This window comes from Lampris incognitus, chromosome 6 (genome assembly GCF_029633865.1).
Source record: "Lampris incognitus isolate fLamInc1 chromosome 6, fLamInc1.hap2, whole genome shotgun sequence".
Classification (NCBI taxonomy): domain Eukaryota; kingdom Metazoa; phylum Chordata; class Actinopteri; order Lampriformes; family Lampridae; genus Lampris; species Lampris incognitus.
This window is the reverse complement of record NC_079216.1, coordinates 31,998,002-32,015,077: the sequence shown is the minus strand read 5'-3', so window position 1 is coordinate 32,015,077 and position 17,076 is coordinate 31,998,002. Positions and strand designations below refer to the sequence as shown.

The window sequence follows — 17,076 nt, the reverse complement described above, 5'->3', positions numbered from 1 at the left end:
TGCTGAGGTGGACTTACTCTTATGTTTTGGATCATCGTCCTGCAGCATAACCCAATTACGCTTCAGCTTTAGATTAAGGACTGATGACTGGACATTCTCCTTCAGAATTTTCTAGTAGAGCAGAATTCATGGTTCCTTTAATAATAGCAAGTCTTCCAGGCCCCGAGGCAGCAAAGCATCCCCACACCATCACACGACCACCACCATGTTTGACTGTTGGTATGATGTTCCTATTGTGAAATGCTGTTTGCTTTATGCCTTAGCAGGTGCTGTGTCTGCCAAATAAAGTTCCACTTTTCACTCGTCTAACCACAGAACATTATCCCAAAAGGCTTGGGGGGGGGTCGTCAATGTGCTTCTTTTTTTCTTTTTTTTTTACAAATGTGAGATGAGCAGTAATGTTCTCTTAGTTAGCAGTGGTTTGCTTCTTGCAACTCTCCCATGAATTTTTGCCCAGTCTTTCTTATTGTCAAGTCAAGTCAATTTTATTTGTATAGCCCAATATCACAATTTACAAATTTGCCTCTACTTGGTCGTGGGGTGTCTTTAAAACTTTGTAGCCTGTGGTTGGCTGCTGCTTGGAGGCACTATGATAAGTCACGGATCTCAGATACCAGAATTTATGGGGACTAATCCCATGCACTCACAGGTGAAAACTTGAGGTACACATAGGTGGACATATCACATTCACATACACACTGCTAGCGTCTGCCTCACACACTCTGGAACACACTCTATATTACATCTTTCTTCAAGTCCATTTTATTTGTGTTGCCCATTATTAAAAATTACGAATTTGCCTCAATGGGCTTTATAGAATACAACCTCCTGTCCTTAGACCCTTGCATCAGATAAGGAACAACTCCCTAAAAAAAAAAAACTTTTAACGGAGAAAATCTCAAGGAGAGCAACAGAGGGATCTCTCTCCCAAGACGGACAGACGTGGGAGAGAATGGATGTTGTGTGTACAGAATAAAACACAATTTAAAGACTACAACATTGAAAGAAGATAACAGAAAGATATATGAAGAATATCCCTGTGTGATGGCCTGGCGGCCTGTCCAGGGTGTCTCCCTGCCCGCCACCCAATGACTGCTGAGATAGGCTGCAGCATCCCTGAGAGCAGGATAAGCGGTTCGGGTAATGGATGGATGGATGAAGAATATGATGAGGAGAACACCAAGCAGTGTCTAGATGTCAATGGTACAGCCTTGTGACCACCATCACCATGTAGACCTGAAAGGAGGACAGACTACACATGCATACAGGGGAGACTCACATCACATCATTCACATACATGGGAGAAGAGACAAGAAAAGAAATTTGTCACACATTGGAGAGAGGGAAGGGTATAACATTGAAACAGGATAACAACAGTTATATGGAATTATGAGCTACAAAAATGTGATGAGGAGGATGCCAACAAGCGTCCAGGTGGCAACCACCATCACCATGGACACCTGAGAGGAGGACAGACTATACGTGCACACGGAGGAGACTCATTTTACACCAATCACATACATGGGAGAAGAGAAAGGAGAAGACATCATTCAGAGAGAGAGAAAAGACATGCGAGAAGAGAACAGTTGCAATAGTCAATAATCTATACTTCATAATCTTGTCGGCAGAACTGTGCTTGGTGAATTCATTGAGACACAAGCCGACCTGCCATGTAGTACAGGTCATGAAGTACTCAATTTAAAGGCAACTAATTGTAGGTTAAGGCAAAAGATTACTTTTAAGTTTGAATTTAGAGGACTCAGACTGATTGTCTGATGGCAGCAGGCAGGTTATTCCACGAGAACGGGGCCTGATAGGAAAAGGCCCTGCCACCAGCTGACTTCTTTTTAACTTTGGGTACACAGGAGCCCTGTATTTTGAGAGCGGAGCACTCTAGATGGAATGTACGGTTTAAGGAGATCGCACAAGTATGGGGCAAACCAATTTAGGATTTTACAAGTTAACAGAAGCAACTTGAAGTCTGATCTACTATGGATAGGAAGCCAATGCAGGAGGCAAAAATTAGTGTAATATGGTCAAATGTTTTAAATTTTAGTTAGGTTTCTAGCTGCAGCATTTTGAACCATCTGAAGCAGGGGTCTCAAACTACCAGCCCGCAGGCCACATCTGGCCCGCGAGGCAGTTTAGTGAGGCCTGTGCTGTTTTAGCTTTATTAAGAGATCCAGACCACGTATTCATTTTGCATGTTATTGTTGTTGTTTTTTTAAACGTTTCTGTGTTTCTAGTACTCAGTTAAGATTAGTTGTGAGGCCAGTTGCAGATGACATAGCCTAATGTCAGTTTTGCAGCACTCGCGTGCTCTCTCTCTCTCTCTCTCTCTCTCTCTCTCTCTCTCTCTCTCTCTCTCTCTCTCTCTCTCTCTCTCTCTCTCTCTCTCTCTCTCTCTCTCTCTCTCTCTCTCTCTCTCTCTCTCTCTCTCTCTCTCTCTCTCTCTCTCTCTCTCTCTCTCTCTCTCTCTCTCTCACGCGCACACACTGTAGCCACTGGCAATGCGAGTACATAAACCCAGTAGGCTAGCCTGGGGGTTCCCAAACTTTTCCATGCCAAGGACCCCTTAATAGCCGTAGCCTCTGGCTGGGCCCCCCCTATTGCGACATGGCTTAAAAAATTAAATTACACTGGCAAATATAAAAAATCAAACATACAGCTTCTTAATATTTCCTTATTTTTATGACTGCAATATTAATTTAATCTACATTTCAGATAATTTCTCAGTTGTATTATATTAAATATTCTTTCTTTTATTAACCAAACATTCATTGTCATTTGTGCTTTACAATATTCATCAACAGTTCTTTCTTTTAGTATTTTTCTTTCTTATTATTCATTTAATTTCCCCAAATTACTATTCAATATTTCTTTCTTTTTTATTGTAAACATTGTGTAATTTCTGTTTCACAATGTTCAACATTTCTTTCTTTCAGTAATTGCAGGGTTCTTACACCTTTTCACCAATGATTTTCCATGACTTCTCCAAAACCTTTTACTGAATTTCCATGACCAAAAGAAATTATTTCATCTCAATGGGACCACCGAAAACTTAATTATTGTAACACTAAGTAAAATTAGGTTTACATCTGACATGTATGGTGCCTCTCTAAAACAAAAAAACACCAGACAGGCACACTTAGACACATTTTCTCATATTTTAATTCCAACGGTTTAACATTTTTGTCAATGTCTCAAAAGATAAACATGCCATCACATTTTCTGTCAGAGATAAACAGAGAGAAGTAGTGCATTGGGGTACGAATGCCAGTGCTAACTACTGATTACCCAGTAATCAGTACATGAGTTGTCAAAATAAAAAAAAGACATAACATAAATAAAATAAATAAATCTTCCAAAATTAACTTCCACTCCGAAAACTAGAGACGGAATATGCAAAGTCTGGAACTCAATGTGTAACAAATCTGTGTAGTGCAAGTCATTGTATTCACTTTCAACAAAATGATATAAAATATAAAATAAATAAAATAATTCTTCCAAAGTGAACTCCTAAAACTAGACAGAATATGCAAAGCCTGGAACTCAGTGTGGGACAAATCTTTGCAGTGTGAGTCCTAGTCACTTTTAACAAAATAAAAATATATAATATAAAATAAATAAATAAAACTATCTTCCGAAGTAAACTTCCACTTCTAAAACTAGACATGGAATATTCAAAGTCTTGAACTCAATGTGGAACAAATGTCTGTCATGCAGGTGTAGGTATTCACTTTGAACACCATTTTAAACTGTAGCAGTCACGTGGCAGCTTATTGCTTCATCTCAGCAAGCTTTTTATCAATTTGCTTTTCAATCTCTTGAAGAAATGCCTTCTTTTCTTTGGCAGTGCGATGCAAACTGTTAGATTTTGTGATGAAAGTCAGTTTCCCAGTGGATTCAGCTTTGTCAGCGTACTCATCAGCCGACTTCTCCAGTGCACCAATGTCATTCTCTACTCTGGCCCTCTTCTTTTTAAGTTCATCCATATGCAAGAGCCTTTCTTTTTTGCATACTCCTTTCCTTCTCATTGACCCTCTTCTGTTCATCCAGGTAGCTGTGGTACCTTTGTCTTGCTCCAGAAACTGAGATCAAAAGCTCTTTGGTGCGTTGCACATTAGTTACACCACCAACAGATCTGATATGGCCAACGATGAGTCTTTGAGCAACCAGAGAGGCCTCCTTCTGATTCTCCACAATCAGCTCCTTGTTAATTGAGAACCCTCTCTCAACACTGGCCTGTCCATGAGAGAGAACTAGCAGCATCTTCACCACATGCCATACCTTGGAGAAAGCTTTGCTGGTTCCCATTGTCTCATGTAGTTGAGTGTCCACTCTGTCTGTCCTGGGGTCAAACTCCCTGAAGCTGGCTTGAAGGGCCGCAAAATCACAAAACTGTCCGCATTCTCGAAGGATGTCATCACACACCGACTCCTCAACATGGTAAGGCACTGCATACTTCTCACTAGCTGGTGGTTCACAGGAGCCTTACTCTGTAGCTTCTCCAGTATTGTGATCAGGAATGTCTTGCATTCCATCTTTAGCTCCAGTGCCTGTCTCTGATATCTTGTTGATGGATTTCAGTTGGTTAAGACAGGTTTCAGCTGAGAATCCCAAGTTGATTTTGGTGGCATCCTTGTGTAAGCTGCTGTCCTGGAGAGGGATATGCAGAAGCTTCAGGACTGAGGTGGCGTCCTTCAGAGGTTTTTCTTTGCAGAATCGCCCCATAAGTCCTGTGAATTACATAAATTTAAATTAGTGTAAAAATTCAAATTCAATTGCCAATATACTCTATGTACACCAAGAGAGGGAAACAATATTATTTAGTCTATCTAAATCAAATTACATTCGGTACCAACAACATTTAAACTCACAAGACTGAAACAATTAACAGAATGGATTAATCAATGAACAGAAAATGTATTTAAAATTTTGTTCTAATTTTACTAGTTTTGTAATGTGTTTCTGTGCATGTAACTGTGTAAAATAACCTGATATGTGCCACTTACAACATTATAGTTGTGTTTGTCTTTGTTCCATATAATTAAAAGAAAAGTCACGTTTCTGACTGCTGGATAAAAATTAAGTTATTTCCAGATGACTGTTTGGGTTCAGATAATGAGTGATGAACATTGACCATAATTGTATATTTTTTAAACCTTATTTCTCTGGCATTTAATGGTCTAAATCAGTTGCGTTGAGTAATCAAATAATTGTTAGTTGCAAACCTTCTCACTTTAATCATGAAAAGTCAATACAGTAAAACATAGAGATTACCCACATTTGTACTGATCAAAATTATGCATTTATTTATTTTGTGGCAGGAATGAGGAAAAACACATGAGACCAAGGCGAGTTTGATGTTTATTCCTCAACTTCAAAAACCAACTGCAGCAGGAACAACCCTGCCCCGGCGAGCCCGGGAACGTAAACCACGCCCCCAGCTCACAGTCCTGCTGGGTGAGAGGCATAGCCCCTAGTGTCCGCCACACAGGCCCCCCCCCGAACACCCAGAAGGGACTCCTGGAAAGAAACTTAGTGTCTCACTGGAGGCTTAAGCTGCCTGCCATAACGGCTGCGCCGTCCCTCAGCCGAAACAGTAGGTGAAACACAGTCCAAAGCCGGCTGAGAAGCAGAACGCTGAACCCGTGAAGACACTGCCGGGGTCCTGGAAGGAGGACGACCCCGACGGGGAACCTGGGCCGGAAACGCAACTTCGCCTGCCACCCTGCCGGGTCCGCATCCTCCGACGTCGGCTGCAGAGGCTCCGATGCCACACTCTGCACAGAGAACCGTCTGGTAGCCAGCAGGACCCGATCGGCCTCCTCAGCCAAACCTCGGCAGTCACCAGCGGCCAGACACGGGGAGTTAGCCAAAGCCGCGTGCACAGGAGACGGGAGCTGGCGCAAGAAAACGTGCGGGAAAAGGAACCCACCTTCGTCTGAGCCTAGCAGCGACAGCATATTGTCCATGAGATCCACAGCCGTCCCGTCGCCCAAACTGGATAGGGAAAGGATTCTATCTGCCCTCTCTGCGGCAGATAGGCTGTACCTCCGGAGCAGAAGATGTTTGAGGGCGACGTATTTATCGTGTTGCGGAGGGGTGCGCAACAGCTGCATGGCCCGGCGTGTGGACTTCTGATCCAGCGCAGCGACGACCAGATAGTATCTGGAGTCGTCCGCAGAGATTCCACGCAGGTGGAACAGCGCCTCGACATGCTGGAACCACGAGGCCGGGTCGCTCCGCCAGAACTCTGGGAGCTTCACAGCTGTGGCGAGAACGGCCGGCTGAGAGAGTTGGGGCGGCGTGGCCGAAGTGGATTCACACACATCTTCTGCTCCAAACATGTTCAATTCGGGGTCACCAATGTGGCAGGAATGAGGAAAAACACATGAGACCAAGGCGAGTTTGATGTTTATTCCTCAACTCCAAAAACCAACTGCAGCAGGAACAACCCTGCCCCGGCGAGCCCGGGAACGTAAACCACGCCCCCAGCTCACAGTCCTGCTGGGTGAGAGGCATAGCCCCTAGTGTCCGCCACAATTTAACCTATATTTTACTAGGTTGTCCCATTGAGATGCAGACTCTTTTTCTAGAGAGACCTTGTCCATGAAATGGCAGTGCCAGCAGTGATGTTACATGACACATTATAATACATACAAAATTAGATATAAATAATCACATTAAAATATAGCAGAATCAGGGCAATGATCAAGGCCTGGATTAAAATCCACAGCCCAAACAGAGAACTCAATTCAGAGTAAGTCTCTAGGTGTCACTGTTGTTCACTTATTCGTTCAGAGTGGGGATTTAAAATGTTGATAGAATGAATAGAAACACAACGCTTATATGGCAAAATCAATAACCATTAGCGTCAACAAAATAAATCCAAAGATGCCCATAATCACCTGTAGAACTGCTTGTCCACTTGAATTAGTTTGAGAAAATACCAAACACAGGTCAAACGAAATATTAGGCCCATGGCTACATATCTTCAGACAAACAGAGGACAGAAACAGAGCATACACATATAATATGAAAATCCCTACCTTTCATCAGTTGAAACATATCCTCGCTGAGGAAGGGGAGCATGGGCTTATCCGTCTGATAGAGCGTGAGGAAGGGGGTGATCTCTCTTGCGATGCTGTTGAAGATCATCGCTTTTGGGATGAACAGAGGATCCTTGGAACTGTTCTTCACAGCCTCAATAGACTTAACCTTGGGATCCGGAAGATCACCCTTAAGCACCCCTCTCTACGTAGGTTGTCACGTAGGGCCAAAGCTTCAGAGCTCGGTCAGACACACTGACATTTTCAAGCCAACGGTGTCTGCAGAACTTGAGCATCACGGTGCTGCATCCAGTGGCGGTGATGAAGTCCTGATGACGAGCAGGACAATCATGGAAAAGCCAGTATAGGCTCGAGAGTGTGTGCGCAATGTCCCAGCTAGTAGCTTTGCATCCCTCTCTAAAGGCGTTGTGCATGATATGCAAACCGCAAGAACCAACGCTTTCCAGTTCACATGTGGCCCGTCCATAGACAGCTGGATGAGGTTATTAACGTCTGTCTCGGACAGCGCGTTGCTAATCTTTTTGACGATATCAACTGCAGTGGAATGTCCCAAAAATTCCAAGCCAACATATTTAGTCTTTACTTCTGCTCCATCCCACAGCCTCACGTGTAAATCCATTTGTTTGGACTGCAAATGGTGGTTTAGGCTTTCGTCAAACAGCACTACATATGCCGTTTGTTGGGACACTTCTGACAGTAAGAGTCTTTTAAAGTGCGGAACAAGCCCAAAAGTACAGACAGAGGCACACTTGTTCTCACCACAGGTAAATTTCGCTGCAATCTGGCTGTCCGGGAACATGGCGGCGAAAAGACGGCTCGTGTCCTCGGATGACTTGAATGAGTAGTGTGAATTCATGATTTTTAGTGCCTACAGTATCTCCACTTTGAGGACTTCATTTTTTGCCGAAACGTCCAAAGTTGTCTGCTTTGTTGCTGTGGAAACTGTAGTAGTGTTGCTGGATGTCCTCACAGCATCAGCGTTCATAAACTCACCTATGGGTATTGCGCTGCTAGCAACTGCTGCTACAGTCTCGTGCTTTTTCTCCTTCAAGTGGCTAAACAAGCGCTGCCTTGCCCATATTCAAAATTTCAAATTTTTTACAGTACAGTTTGCATTTAGCACGTCTTGGGTCAGTGTCTTTTGCCAGCCATAATTGGTATTTATCCTTAAAAAGCCATGTATTATTGAAGCTGCACTTCCCTGGCATTTTGTCGGCATCGTCCCATTTGCTAGCAGAAGCAACTCCAAGCTAGTGAGTGTGCCTGCAGTTCCTAGGCGCTTGCATGCCGCATGCCCAGTAACACAGACTGAGCCAGACTGAATAAACTTTTCACACCACCAAAATATCATGACGGTCCGTGGCAATTTACATTTTATTACGACACATCGATTTTGTTTGGATTAATTGATGAAACTTTAGATATATTTCCATGACTTTTCCAAAACTTCTGAAAAAATATTATTTTACATAACTATTCCAGGGCCTGGAAATTGAATTTTAAAATTCCATGACTTTTCCAGGTTTTTCATGACCGTACGAACCCTGTAATTGTCTTTCTTATTATTAATGCCATTTCCCAGACTTGTTATATTCAATATTTCTTTCTACTATATAAACATTCTGTCATTCTGTTTTACAATATTCAACATTCTTTCTTTCTGTAATGTTCTTTCTTATTGTTTATTGTGTGTGTGTGTGTGTGTGTGTGTGTGTGTGCACGCCTCACTAGTGGGATGGGTGGGCTTGGTGGCTCCTACACAGTTTATCAATTCTAGATTTTGGGTTTGTGAGTGCCATACGCATGTCATTGTCCACTTGCAAACGTGCTCTGTGCTTTATTTTCAGTACTTTCAATGTTGAGAATCCTGACTTGCAAAGGTATGTGGTGGCAAATGGAAAAGTTCTTTGCGTTTGAAAAATTCTACTGATTTGTCGGCCTCTGACGGGTGCTTTTGCTTCAAGTGTCGTTCAAGTTTAGACGGCTTCAAACACTCATTCGAGAGGGTCTCGAGGCAGAGAACACATTTAGGAATATCATGTCCATTTTTACTTGCGGATGTAAAGCCATACTTTATGTATGCTTGGTCGTATCTTCGCGTTTTAGTTGGCCAGGAGTTCCCTGTTTGTGCATTTTTTGCAGCTGAGCTAGTGCCTCCAATCTGCTCGTTGCTGTCTCCAGTCTGCTCGTCTGACGTTTTTCTCTTCAAAAACTTCTCCATTATTGTAAGCTAGCACCAGCTAACTAGCTAAATTCCATGGCCACAGAAAAAAGGTAACGTTAGCTCGCTAGCGGAACAGCAGTCGTAAGCTAACTTGTGATTTGATTAATACGCTCAGGCAGCAGTTAGCAGCTAAACGTAATGCTTTGACTGATAGGCAGATGGTTAGTTATTTATTGGCTGCGATTGAAAGAAGGGTGTGGCAAAGACCTCATTTCGGTATGGAAGGATTTATAACAATTGATATTTTATTTTAAACCGGCACAATAATCTTATGAATTGAATTTGAATTTAAATTTATTTTTTGATATATTTAATTTTATTTTTATTATTCGTTTTTTTTTAACTGCATTTTCATTTTCCTCTCCCGGACCCCCAAGCGCCTCCTGGCGGCCCCCACTTTTAAAACTGAGGGGCTAGCCCTCTGTGAAATATCGCACATGAGCTTGGTAACGTAAATTGTTGCCACTGCTTGCAGATGTTTTGTAAAAATGTCACTTTCAAAAGCCAAAAGAAAAATTGACCAGGAACACCGACAGTTCCAAGAGAAATGGACATGTGACTACTTCTTCACTGAATTTAATGCATCCATGATCCGTCTAATTTGCAAGGAAAAAGTTGCCGTCCTGAATGATTTCAATTTGAGGCGGCATTACACTACTAAACATGCAGAGGAGTATGATCGGTTCAAAGGTGAAGAGAGGGGGAGAAAGGCAGCACACTTTCAAAAAAGTCTGCCCTGTCAGCAGAACTTTTTTCACAAAGCCAAAAAAGACTGTGGTACAGCTGTCAAAGTTAGCTATGTGGTAAGCGAGGCAATAGCGAAGGCTGGCAAGCCATTTATAGAGGGACAGTTTCTGAGAGACAGCATGCTGACGGTAGCGAATATTGTTTGACCGGAGAAGGCATCTTTATTCGGAAACATCAGTTTCAGCCCAAATAAAATGGCAGAACGGATCAGTGGGTTGTCAGGTGACATTACAGACAGTTGTCAATGGTATTCGCTTACCTGTCAGTGGTTTTAATGTTTTGGCTGATCAGTGTAGTGGAGAAGAGAGAATAAGAGAATAAACGGCAGTTATTGACCTCATGAAGCTGAATCTCACAAAGGTGGAAGCCGGACTACAAATTCTCAAATCATGAACAATGACCTTAGCTGAGGCTAGAGAGGCCTTCAATTCTTTTTTGTTGTCCTGGGTTAATTTTTGACTTCCTGGTTGAGTTGTGCTGTGTCCTTGGAGGAATTTTGGCAGGCTGGCCACACCTGGGAAGATTCACCACTGTTCCAAGTTTTCTTCATTTGGAGACAAGGTCTAGTTTGCTGTAATCTCAGAGCCTTAGAAATGGCTTTGTAACCCATTCCAGACTGATATAGCTCAACAATTTTTTTCTCATCTCGCTCGCAATTTCTTTTGATCATGTGCTGCTTGTTGAGACCTTGTTAGCATCTTTCATATTGATATAAGGTTCTATATTGACTACAGGCCTGTCGTTCTAACATCTATGGTCATGAAGACTTTCAAACGACTGGAGTTGGCCCACCTGAAGAACATCATAGGACACCTGCTGGACCCCCTGCTGTTTGCCTACCAAGCAAACCGGTCAGTGGATGATGTAGTCAACATGGAACTGCACTACATCCTGCAACACCTTGACTGCGTAGCGACATATGCAAGGATACTGTTTGTGGAATTCAGCTCAGCGTTCAACGTCATCATTCCAGAAATCCTCTCCTCCACACTCTCCCAGCTCACTGTATACCCCACCATCTGTCAGTGGATCACCAGCTTCCTTCCAGGCAGGAAACAGCAGGTGAGACTGGGAGAAGTCACTTCTGGTATATGGACAGTCAGCACCGCTGCTCCCCAGAGATGTGTCCTCTCCCCACTGCTCTTCTCCCTCTACACCAACAACTGCATCTCCAAGGACCCAGCTGTTAAACTACTGAAGTTTGTAGATGGCACGATGGTCATCAGACTCATCAAGGATGGCGACGAGTCTGCATATCGGCAGGAGGTTGAGCAGCTGGTGCTCTGGTGTAGTCAGAACAATTTGAAGCTGAGCATGCTCAAGACTGCGGAGATGACAGTGGACTTTAGGAGACACCCCTCAGCACTGTTCCCCCTCACCATATCCAACAGCCCTGTGTCAACCATGGAGACCTTCAAGTTATAATAATAATAATAATAATAATCATTACATTTTTATAGCGCATTTCTAGACACCCAAAGTGATTCACATTGAAGGGGGTAATTCGCTTCAGCCACCACCAGTGTGTAGCCCTGGGTGATGCACGGCAGCCATTTTGCGCCAGAATGCTCACCACATATCAGCTTGAGGTGGAGAGGGAGGAATCATCGAGCCAATTACATGGCGGAATTAGGAGAGAGCCAGGTTGGAATTTTGCCAGGACACTGGGGAACCCCCTACTCTTTGCGATAAGTGCCATGGGATCTTTTAATGACCACAGTGAGTCAGGACCGTGGTTTAACGTCTCATCCGAAGGACAGCATCTCCTATAGCACAGTGTCCCCATTACTGCACTGGGGCATTGGGATTTGATATTTGCTGTTTTTATTATGACCAGAAGGAAGACTGCCCCCTACTGGCCCACCAACACCACTTCCTGCAGCATCTCAAATTTCGTGGGAGGTCTCCCATCCAGGTACTAGCCAAACCCATACCTGCTTGGCTTCAGTCATTTGGCAGAGCCAGGGTACATGTTGGTATGGCTGCCAGCAAGTTCCTGGGAACTACCATTTCTGAAGACCGGAAGTGGGAGACCAACATCAACTCCATCCTAAAAACGGCCCAGCAGGGGATGTTCTTTCTGCGGCAATTGAGGAAATTTGGTCTGCCACAGGAGCTGTTGAGCCAGTTCTACAATGCAGTCATTGAATCTGTCCTGTGCACATCCAACACAGTCTGGTTCGGAACAGCAGCAATGCAGGATAGGAGCAGACTGCAGCGAACAGTAAGCACAGCAGAAAAAAAAAACCATTGGCGCTCCCCTGCACCACCCAGTAGGACTTGTACACCTCTAGAGCCCGGAAAGGGGTGGACAGAATCAGCACCCCCCTCCCCACACACACACACACACACACTAACACACACACCCAAGACACAGTCTGTTGGAACTCCTAACCTCTGGCAAGCGCTACAGAGCAATGTGCACCAAAACCACCAGACGTAGGAGCAGTTTTTTCCCCGCAGGCCATCTCTCTCATGAACTCCTAACAGCATGGTGCAGGAATAGACATTTAATATGTAAATATGACACTTTGTAGTTAGCCCCCTCTGGTCAAGATGTCCCATCTACATATCTATGATGTGCACTACCTCTTTAAACCAGATGTGCAATACAAATGTTTGTACAGTACAAATGTACAATTGTAAATACACATACAACTGCCGTATACTGGTTACAAATTATTGCTGTTATTGTTGTGGTAGTATCATGGGTATATGATATAGTATATAGTTGTGAAGTGGATGGTAGGTAAATATACAAACCCCAATTCCAATGAAGTTGGGACGTTGTGTAAAATGTAAATAAAAACAGAATACAATAATTTGCAAATCCTTTTCGATCTATACTCAATTGAGTACACTACAGAGACAAGATATTTAATGTTCAAACTGGTAAACTTTATTGTTTTTTGCAAATATTCACTCATTTTTAATTTGATGCCTGCAACACATTCCAAAGAAGCTGGGACAGGGGAAACAAAAGACTAGGAAAGTTGAGGAATGCTCAAAAAACACCTGTTTGGAACATTCCACAGGTGAACAGATTAATTGGAAACAGGTGAGTGTCATGATTGGGTATAAAAGGAGCATCCCCGAAAGGCTCAGTCGTTCACAAGCAAGGATGGGGCGAGGTTCACCACTTTGTGAACAACTGTATGAGCAAATAGTCCAACAGTTTAAGAACAACGTCTCTCAACGTACAATTGCAAGGAATCTAGGGATTTCATCATCTACAGTCCGTAATATCATCAAAAGATTCAGAGAATCCGGAGAAATCTCTGCACGTAAGCGGCAAGGCCGAAAACCAACATTGAATGCCTGTGACCTTAGATCCTTCAGGCGGCACTGCATTAAAAACCGACATCATTCTGTAAAGGACATTACCACGTGGGCTCAGGAACACTTGGGAAAACCATCGTCAGTTAACACAGTTCGTCGCTACATCTACAAGTGCAAGTTAAAACTCTACCATGCAAAGAGAAAGCCATATGTCAACAACACCCAGAAACGCCGCCGGCTTCTCTGGGCCCGAGCTCATCTGAGATGGACTGACACAAAGTGGAAAAGTGTGCTGTGGTCTGACGAGTCCACATTCCAAATTGCTTTTGGAAATCATGGATGTCGTGTCCTCCGGGCTAAAGAGGGAAAGAACCAGCATCTGTGATGGTATGGGGGTGTGTTAGTGCCCATGGCATCATGGGTAACTTGCACATCTGTGAAGGCACCATTAATGCTGAAAGGTACATACAGGTTTTGGAGCAACATATGCTGCCATCCAAGCGACGTCTTTTTCAGGGACGTCCCTGCTTATTTCAGCAAGACAATGCCAAGCCACATTCTGCACGTGTTAAAACAGCGTGGCTTCGTAGTAAAAGAGTGCGGGTACTAGACTGGCCTGCCTGCAGTCCAGACCTGTCTCCCATTGAAAATGTGTGGCACATTATGAAGCGCAAAATACGACAACGGAGACCCCAGACTGTTGAGCAACTGAAGTCATACATCAAGCAAGAATGGGAAAGAATTCCCCCTACAAAGCTTCAACAATTAGTGTCCTCAGTTCCCAAACGCTTATTGAGTGTTGTTAAAAGGAAAGGTGATGTAACACTGTGGTAAACATGCCCCTGTCCCAGCTTCTTTGGAACGTGTTGCAGGCATGAAATTCAAAATGAGTGAATATTTGCAAAAAACAATAAAGTTTATCAGTTTGAACATTAAATATCTTGTCTTTGTAGTGTATTCAATTGAATATAGGTCGAAAAGGATTTGCAAATCATTGTATTCTGTTTTTAGTTACGTTTTACACAACACCCCAACTTCATTGGAATTGGGGTTTGTATATAAAACTTTGTTTAAAGAAACACAATGGAAGGGAAAGTGCTCAACAAATAAGGAGCACAATTATCCGGTGATATGGCATGAAACAGGCTTGTACTGTCTCAAAGAATTTACTTGACTCACTGGATACTTAGCACAAAATGTAAGGAAATTTGTGTTTTTGTGCTAGTGTTAACACCAGAGGAAGTTTGGAAGTCTGCAGTTATTGAGTCAACAGAGCGTTGGCGACTTTTACGCACTATGCGCCTCAGCACTCTCTTGCTTTGTCTCCAAACCGTCCAACCTAAGCTGTCCCTCTAATATAATCATTCCTAATCCTGTCCTTCTTTGTCACTTCCAATGAAAATCTTAGCATCTTCAAATCTGCCACCTCCTGCTCCGCCTCCTGTCTTTTCATCACTGCCACTGTCTCCAAACCATGTAACAGAGCGGTCTCACAACCATCTTGTAAACCTTCCCTTTAACTCTTACTGGTATCCTTCTGTCACAGAATCACTCCTGACACTCTTCTCCACCCTTCCTGCACTCTTTTCTTCACCTCTCTCCTGCACTTCCCATTACTTTGGATAGTTGACCCCAAGTACTTAAACTCATACACCATCGTCACCTCTACTCCTTGCATCCTCACCATTCCACTGTCCTCCCTCTCATTCACACATAGGTATTCCATCTTGCTGCTACTGACTTTCATTCCTCTTCTCTCCAGTGCATACCTCCACCTCTCCAGGCTCTCCTCAACACCCTGCACCCTACTTTCGCTACAGATCACAATGTCATTTGCAAACATCATAGTCCACGGAGACTCCTGTCTGATCTCTTCCATCAACCTGTCCATCACCATTGCCAACAAGAAAGGGCTCAGAGCCGATCCTTGATGTAATCCCACCTCCACCTTGAACCCATTTGTCATTCCAACCGCACACCTCACCATTGTCACATTTCCCTCATACGTATCCTGCCCCACTCCTGCATACTTCTATGCAACTCCCAACTTCCTCATACCTCCCCACACCTACTCTCTCGGCATGCTTTCCACAAAGACACAATGTAACTCCTTCTGGCCTTCTCTATACCTCTCAATCAACATTCTCAAAGCAAACATTGTCACCTCTCCTCTTAACCCAGCTTCTATTACTCTTTCCCATATCTTCATGCTGTGGCTGATCAACTTTATACTTCCGTCATTGCTACAGTTCTGTACATCGCCCTTGTTCTTGAAAATCGGTACCAGTGTGTTTCTTCTCCGCTCCTCAGGCATCCTCTGACTAAAAACTCCACTGCCATCTCTCTTAAACAAGTCCATGCCTCCACAGGTTTATTCAACCATAACAAAACTCTGTATAGTAGTGACATAGCTATTGTACATCCATGCTTGCCTCCAATGCCCTGTCGTTCCATTTATTTCTTCTTTTTTTCTTTCTTTCTTTGCTTTTCTTTTTCTTTTTTTTCTGAGTGACGTCTGCAAGTGCAAGAAGCTGCTGTGAACCGGAGTAAAATTCCTCATGTACAGAGGCACACTTGGCCAATGAAGTTGATTCTGATTCGGAAATAAAAGTCATGTTTAGATTCAAAAGGGCTGGCTGAAGATCTGAAACAATTTAGTTCAACAAATGTGCAACAATAGAGGAAATCAGGAAGGGGGCAAATACTTTTTCACAGCACTGTATAGATGCAATTACAGTTGTCTATAATGTAGGCACAATGAGTCTTTCATCACAGCCCTTGAGATTTGGCAGATTGGATTAACATTCATTGTCAGTATGACACATTTGCGCTCAGATTTTTATGGAGTTAAACTTTCTAGGCAAAGTCTGAATACCCAAAATGAGTTCAATGCAATCTTTACAGTAGTCAAAGATGACAACTAGCTGCCTGGTAATCTTGCTCAAAGCATCTAAGGCCTAGCCATATGTAACTTTTACATTGAGCTGATTCTAGATTCAAGATTGCAATAAAATTTCCAACTGTAATGTTCTGGATAACTTAGTTACTAGTTAAATAACATCTGTAGCCAAATAATTTGGTCACGATAAGAGAAATTCATAAAATGTTCTTTATTTTTTTCTTTAACATTGGTGGTGTCAGTCCTTAAAAGGTCATGTGTATTTCTGCGTGCATATCAGGGTACAGGAGCCAGGGCCTACACCGGCAAAGTAGGTGCTGAGGATAAGGATGGTATTGACATGGCCTACCGTGTGTTGGCTGACCACGCCCGTACCATCACCATCGCCCTTTCAGATGGAGGCAGACCTGACAACACCGGAAGAGGGTAAGATGCAAAAATGTCCTTGGTAGAAGAGGGTGAGATGCAAAAATGTCCTTGGTAGAAGAGGGTGGCATAAAATAGAATTGCCAGTATATTTTATGTGTTGAAATTAGTTTATACTTATACTGAATGATGTTAACAGACTATATGACACAAGGCTTTAGACAATGGGTCTCTACATTAGACTACATTTATGTTTTCTCTTTTATTTGACTCATTTATACAAATTGACTCTTAAAGAGAGTCAGCAATTAGCAGATATAATTTTGTGTCATCCTATCGGCATATTGGAACTGAATCATATTGTAAGGGGTGCATGTCATTTGTAGAAAGGCTTAATTTATGGTACTGCGTCAAGGTGTCCATGGGACTTAGACATAGGTCTCTGCAGTATCTCCATAGCTGCACAGCCATAGTCTGCCTTCTCA

At 43.1% G+C, this 17,076-nt stretch overlaps 1 protein-coding gene across 2 annotated transcripts in view; it reads left to right on the top strand.

Annotated features, from left to right (window-relative positions):
* Positions 1 to 17,076, top strand: part of aars1 (alanyl-tRNA synthetase 1) — a 73,785-nt gene that overhangs the window by 16,128 nt on the left and 40,581 nt on the right. For both annotated transcript variants that reach the window (XM_056281337.1, XM_056281338.1), the window contains exon 7: positions 16,506 to 16,651. In XM_056281337.1, the coding sequence (XP_056137312.1) occupies positions 16,506 to 16,651 (146 nt within the window). The remainder of the gene's footprint in view (positions 1 to 16,505; positions 16,652 to 17,076) is intronic.